This window comes from Neomonachus schauinslandi, chromosome 16, assembly GCF_002201575.2.
Source record: "Neomonachus schauinslandi chromosome 16, ASM220157v2, whole genome shotgun sequence".
In the NCBI taxonomy this organism is placed as follows: Eukaryota; Metazoa; Chordata; class Mammalia; order Carnivora; family Phocidae; genus Neomonachus; species Neomonachus schauinslandi.
In genome coordinates this window covers 30,649,658-30,656,440 of record NC_058418.1, presented here as the reverse complement: position 1 = coordinate 30,656,440, position 6,783 = coordinate 30,649,658, and the positions used below count along the sequence as shown (strand labels likewise).

At 61.1% G+C, this 6,783-nt stretch overlaps 1 protein-coding gene across 2 annotated transcripts; it reads right to left on the bottom strand.

Annotated features, from left to right (window-relative positions):
• Positions 1 to 1,294: 1,294 nt before the first annotated feature.
• Positions 1,295 to 4,943, bottom strand: IRX5 (iroquois homeobox 5). Of its 2 annotated transcripts, none has more exons than XM_021704655.1 (3): positions 4,243 to 4,943; positions 2,776 to 3,181; positions 1,295 to 2,621 (listed from the first exon to the last, which is right to left on the bottom strand). In XM_021704655.1, exons 1-3 carry the CDS (start codon positions 4,489 to 4,491, stop codon positions 1,825 to 1,827), a joined length of 1,452 nt encoding a protein of 483 aa, XP_021560330.1. In that variant the 5' UTR covers positions 4,492 to 4,943; the 3' UTR covers positions 1,295 to 1,824. The 2 variants fall into 2 exon arrangements, with proteins under 2 accessions (XP_021560330.1, XP_044778172.1); XM_044922237.1 differs by having other exon boundaries at positions 1,295 to 2,618.
• Between the last annotated feature and the right edge of the window lie 1,840 nt (positions 4,944 to 6,783).

Genomic DNA, 6,783 nt, shown 5'->3' with positions numbered 1-6,783 from the left:
TGTTATGTGCAAACACATTCTCTCTACACTCAAGCTTGGGTTTAATAGAGCAAATTAATTCCCCTCGTTGGAGTATGTTTTTGCTGTAAGCCCTCCCCTCCCCCCGACCACCGAAAATTTCCCACGAAGTAAAACACACCCCCGGTTCCACCTCTCCCGCGCAAAATGGAGACGCGAACACCGACAGTGTTGGCGGGCCTCGGGCACAGGGCGGTGTCTCTTCCTCATTTGGGATTGAGACTCATCCTGATTTTTCATTTTGAGATGAAACATGCGGGATTAAACGAGAAAAATAAAGCCTCGAACATATTTTGTAGCTACTTGGACTCTCAAACGAGAGACAGGAAAAGTGCTAACGCGACGACAAGCCTGATCGAGTCCACAACAGCCTCATTATCTAGGCAAATGTCCTCGAACTTTTGAAGGCCACTTGTCCAAAAAGGGGCCCATGCGGGAGCGGGGGCTGGGGGCGCCCTCCGGTCCGTTCGGGGCTCCCCTCACTGCCCCCAAGCGACTGTGGCTCTCCCTCCCCCACTTCCGCCCACTCTCTCCAATCGCCGACTCTGCGAAGTGCAGGCTTGTAATTCAGGACAAGTGTGACACCTACCTGTGAAAGGGGGGAACCGTCCCCTAGCCGGTCCCGCGGCCCCAGCCTCGCTACTGCGCGGGGATCTACGGGGCCGCCTACCACCCGCACTGTCGCGGTTGGAACATTTACTAATTTAATCAAATCCAACGAAGAGATCAATGCCCAATTTTGAAGGGGTAAGGAAAACAGTGACTTGGGAAAGCCTTCTCCTTGGCATCCCCTAACGCTCCCCGCCCGCATTAGCCCACAGCACCTTTGAAATAGTAATAAGGACTAAATCCGGCATAAAATCGAACTCATTAGCAAAGTTCACCAGCTGATTGCTTTGCATAAAACACGACACTGATTGGAAGTAATTAGGTTAAGCGATGGAGCTCGGGTGGTGCGTGTCTCTAGCAGGCTTTGCCATCTCTTCTCCCTTCTGGGCACACACTTGGGTCTCTCTCCTCCTTCCTCCAGGGTCCAATCTCCCCCAAGCAGCCCGCATCAGTGATCCAAATCTGCACTCCCGGCTTAGGCCAGGGTCCCCGGGGCTTGCCGCCTAATTACGGTTTCCCCCTGACACACTGAGGTTCTGTGGAACCTTTCATTCCCCACTTCGGAGAAAAAAAAAAAAAAGTTGCAGTTTCCACCTTTTGTCCAAGGCGATGGACAGTTTATTGAGGCTTCTAAAGAGTAATGAGTGGCTCTGATTATGTTAAAATCTCTTTTAATTAAATATTTTGCATTTTACAAAGGCGGCTGCCGTTTCTTTTACTTTTTAAATCTAAGAGTATAACCTGTTTCCTTTCTGCAATAATACTTTAGCTCATACCCAGAAAAATCAATAGGTGTAAAAAATTAAATTAAACTTGTATTTTTAAACTATGAAACAGTTTCGGGGGAAACACAAATGTATATATTTATATTACAAAAAAAAACATTAAATGCCTGTACAGGTGTCTTAATTTCATAATTTACTTCAAAGATATTGAATTATCAATTTAAATACAAAAATGCTACATTAAATATACAGAATAAGATTTAATACAAATCCTTTTTTAATTTCTCTTTTCGGTTGGTTAAGACATTTTCGTGTGGGGAGATGTTTACATGTGTACGTCATCCATCTCCATGAACTATAAACTTTTTAATAGGAGGGGTAGTTTTGTTTCTCTCTCTTGCTGATGGAAAAATAACTGCCAAGGCCATGTTTTTTAATAAATTAGGAAAGTCCGGGACCGACGCAGCCCGCGTTAAATGTCGGACATACCTTTCTTCAATTCATAGGGAGAGTCTTTGCACAGGTCTAGCTGAGACTGGCTCCGCAACATTTTCGGGTCTTTAGCCAAAGCGTCCGCTCGGTTCAACACGGTCTGGTTTAATCCATTGAAATGCGAGCCCGGACCGGTTGTGGGGCCTGGCCCTGGCCCTGGGTGGCCGTGAAGGTGTCCGAAGGAGCCATAGTTCGTGTAGCCGGGATAGAAGGGCGCCGTGTAGTAGAGAGGCCGGGACAGCACCGTCCCTCCTGGAAAGGGACACTGCGCCGAGGGCGAGCGCGATGGCGCCGGGGTCGGCGACGCGCGGCTGCCTCCTAGGGTTTGCCCCGCTACCGGCCCGGGGCACGGTGGGCATGGAGAGCCTTCGCTCCCGCCGCCCCCGTCCTTGACCTTGTCCGAGGATGTGGCGATCTCTGCCAGAGACCACAGTTTGGGCTTGGCGAGCACCGCCTGCGGCGGCGGCGGTGGCGGAGAGTGTATGACCGAGGGCCCGCCGGGACCGGGGGGCAGCTCTCCCGCGGTTGGGTGAGGGCCCGGAGCCGGCGCGCCCGAGGGGTAGTGAGGGGCCGGGTCCTCAGCCAGACGCGCTGTCGCTGGCCCGGCCGGGGAGGGCCCGCCGGCGCGGGGGGGCCCGGGCAGCGCGTCCAGACGGCCCTCGGATGGCGGCTCCTTAAAATCCGAGTCGCTGAGGCTGCCCTCCGTCTCCTTGCCGGCGGGGGTGGGCGGCCCCTGCAGCCGTTCGCAGCCCGAAGCCGCCTTCTGCTCCGCTCCTCCTGCGGGCGAAACCCCAGGCCGTCAGGGGCGCGGAGGCTGCGCGGCGGGGCCCAGGCTCCCGCCCGCAAAGGCAGAGACCCTAGCCCCCAACTTCCAGGCCCCCCTTTTCCTTCTTACTCCCGCTCCAACACACCCTTTCCCGCGTCCACCAACCTGCTTCGGGGCCCTCGGAGTCGCCCTTGTCCTCCGGCTTCTGGGGCTCATCCTCGTCGTTCTTCTCCAGATCAATGTTCTCCTCCTCCTCCTCGTCCTCGCTGCGGTTCCGCGGCGTCCACGTCATTTTGTTCTCCTTCTTGAGGCGCCGGCGCGCGTTGGCGAACCAGGTGGACACCTGGGTGAGGGTCATCTTGGTGATGATGGCCAGCATGATCTTCTCGCCCTTGGTGGGGTAGGGGTTCTTGCGGTGCTCGTTGAGCCAGGCCTTGAGCGTGGCGGTGGCGTCTCGTGTGGCGTTCTTCCGGTACGCCGGGTCCCCGTAGGGGTACGAGCCCAGGGGCGCCGCGTATGGGTGGTACCCCAGGGAGCCTGCCATGCCCGGTGTATGATCGTAGGGAGAGCCCTGCAAGGAACAGGCAGAGAGAAGGTGAGAGTGGGCCGTGGTCCCCAGGACCACCTAGACGATCGAAGCACACTTCCCCTGCGCCCAGGGGTCCGCGAGCTGCGAGGCCCAAACTCCGACTTCCCCTGGGGTAGGGCTGGCGGGCTCAGACCCAGGGGCAACTCCTCCTCCTCCTCCGCAGGCAGCGGGGGCGCCAACTCCTGACTCCCGTTCTTCCGGGGCGCTTGAGCCGTCCTGGCCTCAGCGGCACCCTGTGGGCCCCCGTCTGCCGGGGCAAGTCCGCCCCCCATGCGCAGATCCGGCCACCTCGGCCAGGCCCTCCACCCAGACAGAGGCCTGGGCAGCGGCGGCGACTCGGCACTTCGTGCCCGGGTGGCCGCACGTTAGGCGCAAGGGGAGAGAACAAGGGAAGTCAAGGCATTTTTCCCCCCACAGAGAAAGGCAAAGGAAAAGCTAAGCCTTGTCCGGGCACTCCCACCCCTCCAAAAATGTTACCCCAAACCGAAGCCACGGCGCTTTTCCAGAAAGTGCACCCGGCCGAAAAATCCCGGATGCACCGCAGCTCGGCCGACTTTTCAGAAATTTAATACCTCCAAATCGGATTGCGAAGATAGGATTACGGATTTGCAACATTTTGGAGGACTAATTAAAGGCGAGGCCAAACACATTTACATAGACTTAGCACGCTTCTGCTCAGATTTCTGGTCCATTTCTTTTGAACTACTTTTCCAGAATGGCAAAACCCAAAAAATAAAATAAAATTTGCAGGGCGGCCTGGAGCTCACATTTGAACCAAATGGTGCTCTTTAATTGCAGCGACCTCTCCCAAAAAACCCTCTCCGCCAGCTCAACGACCCAAGCACGACGCGGCTCTGCTCTCCGAGCAACTCCTGAGCCCGAGGCCCGGACGAAGCGGAGCGAGACAGTCGCCCAAGTTTGCAGGGGCCGCGGAGCTTGGCGGGGGCGGTCCGCGGTGGCGCCAAGGCCCGTGTCCTCCGCAGCCCCCGCCCGCCCCGCGCGGCCCCAGCTGCCCTTGCCTGCCGCGGGTCCCGCTCACTCACCACGTACGAGGAGAAGGCGGCGGCGGCGGCGGCCGCGGGGTCGGCACCGTACTGGAGGTGCGAGTTGTAGCCCGGCGAGGGCGCCGTGAAGGCGGTGGAGCCGGCGTAGGGCGAGAATGCGGAGCCCGACGACGAGCGGCCGAGCTCATCCGTGCGGGGTCCCGAGATGACGCTGGTGCTGTACGCCGGGCACGAGTAGAGCGCCAGCGAGGCGGACGGCTGGTACAAGTAGCCCTGCGGGTAGGACATGGCCACACACGGGCATGGGGCGCGCCGCGCCGCGGCCGCCAACGAGCCGGGCGGCGCCCTGCGAGGGCGAGCGGGCGGGCACCTGGCCTCCGGCTGCCCCCGGCTGCCGCTTCTCGGGCCCCGGCTCCCGGGCTCCGGCCCGCGGCGCCTCCTCGCTGGCTTCCCGCGCGCCTCCGGCTGCGACTGCCGAGCCCTCTCCTCTGCGCGCCTTGCTCGCCCCGGCTGGGTTCCCCCCCTCCCTTGCTGCTTTCTCTTTTTCCCCCTCGCTCTTTGCACTGGGGGGCTCTGCTTTTGGCTTCGCAAAGGTCCTGCCAAGATGCTAAGTTGGAAATTGAGGATTCTGACGCCTTGTGCACGCCTGAAGCTCCTCCTTCCCGGGGTGTAGTCGGTGGGAGGACTGGCAGGAACCTCTGGGCGGCCGCAGCCAACCCGGCCGCCAGGCGCGCCTCGCCCTCTCCCTCTTCCTCCCCGGCTCCCTCTCCCGCTCGCTGGCGCTCCCCTCGCCCCTCCCTCGCGCCCGCCTCTCCTCCGCGGCCCTCCTCTCCACCCTCCTCTTTTTCTCCCCCCCCCTCCCTTTCCCGGGTCTCTCTCCCTCTCTCTCTTTCTCAGACTCTCGAGCGCCGGCCCCAGGATGACAATCACATCCCAGGCGCGCCGATCTCTTCCAACTTTCCTTCCCTGCTAAGTCGGGGTGGAGTGGCGGTTCCGACACAAGGCGGGCCCTGGCGGCGGGTCCGGTCGCTCCGAAGCACAAAGGCAGCAAGGCGGGGGACTGGGCGCCGGCGAACGCTCTGCTCTGTGCTTGCCGCAGTAAACCGCGGAGTTAGCGGATTTCTTGTTCCGCATGAGGCTGGGCTCCCAAGCGGACCGTCGCCGACCCGCCCCTGGCTTCTCCCCCAAGCCAGGGAGCCGGAGAGCAAGTTGGAGACCAGGAATGAAGGTCCCTGGGAGAGACGGAGGGATGCCCTCGTCCGGGGCGCGAGGAGGCCGAGATGACTGTCCCTCTCCGCCAGCAGCAGCAGGTGGGCGAGAGACAGGCCTTGGACGTCTGCACGTCTCCGGCCTCCCTTCCACCAACTCCCCGCCAAACGGCGAGGGAGGGGCGGGGCCCGGGACTACGGGAGAGCCTTTCTCTAGAGGAGAGGTAATGGGCAAGAGCTGCCATACGAAGAAGCAGCTCTACCGGAGTAGGTCTCCGGACCCCACTACACGCCCTCACGCCCCCGCCATGCCTCGCCGCCTCTTCCTCGGGACTCTCCATCCGCAGCTCCCCCTGCCAGGCGGGTGGCGGTGGTGGAAGGTGCGGGTCCCCTTCCCCTTCGCACTTCAGCACCCGCCCACGCTCCATTGCAAACACTCGGCATTGCCCAACCCAACCACTGTTTGTTCAGCGAGGCGCTGGCAAGGCAAACACACACAACTGAGTCACAGGCAGAGCCCTTGCCCACGACGGCCACACAGTTAGAATACAAAACAGACCCCCTGCCTGTCTCTCCACCCCGCGCGGCCACAAGCCAGACACACTCGAACTCTGGGACAGACAGGGGCGCTGGTGAACCAAAACAGGGGCTGGCACAGTGTTGGGCACTCCACTGGAGCTCAGTCTATCAGGGACTTCGTAATCTTTTATAAAATTGGGTCACACGCAAGCCGGAGGACAACTACACAGTTCCCCGCGATGACTTTGACAAGCAAGATACACTTCATTTCCGGAGCTCCAGTCCCCGCACACTAACCCACTCAGTAAACTCGGACGCGCTCGGCGGCCGGACTTCACGCACGCGCGCTAACTCCTCCCCCTCCGTCAGCTTCCCCCCGGCTCCGCCCCTCAAGCAGACATTCGACAATCTCTCGGTCAGCCCCGCCCTGTCCCTCCCTGCCTCCATCTCTAATTAGACGCTGGCCTCCATTGGCCCCGCCCCTCGGCGACGTGAGCCCGCTTCCCTCCAAGTCACGGCGCCGAGCGGGTGGGGCTGGGCGGGGCGCCGGCGCGCTATTGTCATGGAGACGAGAAGCCGGCGGCCTCGGAGGCGGGCACAGCCCGGCCCAGGTGGCTGCCAGCCTGCCGAGACTGAGGCGAGGCCGGGCGGCCGGGACGGCCGGAGCGGGAGGGAGAGCCGGGCTGGCCAGTGGTGGCTTCTCGGGCAGCCAAGGGGAGGTGTCCTCCCGGGCTCGGTGTAGGCCGGGCGGTCGCGGGGAGCTACCCCGCCCCGTTCCCTTCGCTCCCGCCCCTCGCGGCCCTTGTGCTCCTCAGCGCCCGCCCCCGGCTCCGCCCGCCGCCGCCGCCGCCGC

Bases quoted from the DNA above. Each gene is read 5' to 3' on its own strand.
- IRX5 (XM_021704655.1), bottom strand. From the start codon at position 4,491: ATGTCCTACCCGCAGGGCTACTTGTACCAGCCGTCCGCCTCGCTGGCG. The intron at 3,182-4,242 runs GTGAGTGAGCGG...TGTTCCTTGCAG, and splicing joins CCGCCTTCTCCTCGTACGTG to GGCTCTCCCTACGATCATAC. The intron at 2,622-2,775 runs GTTGGTGGACGC...TTTCGCCCGCAG, and splicing joins CTCCGAGGGCCCCGAAGCAG to GAGGAGCGGAGCAGAAGGCG.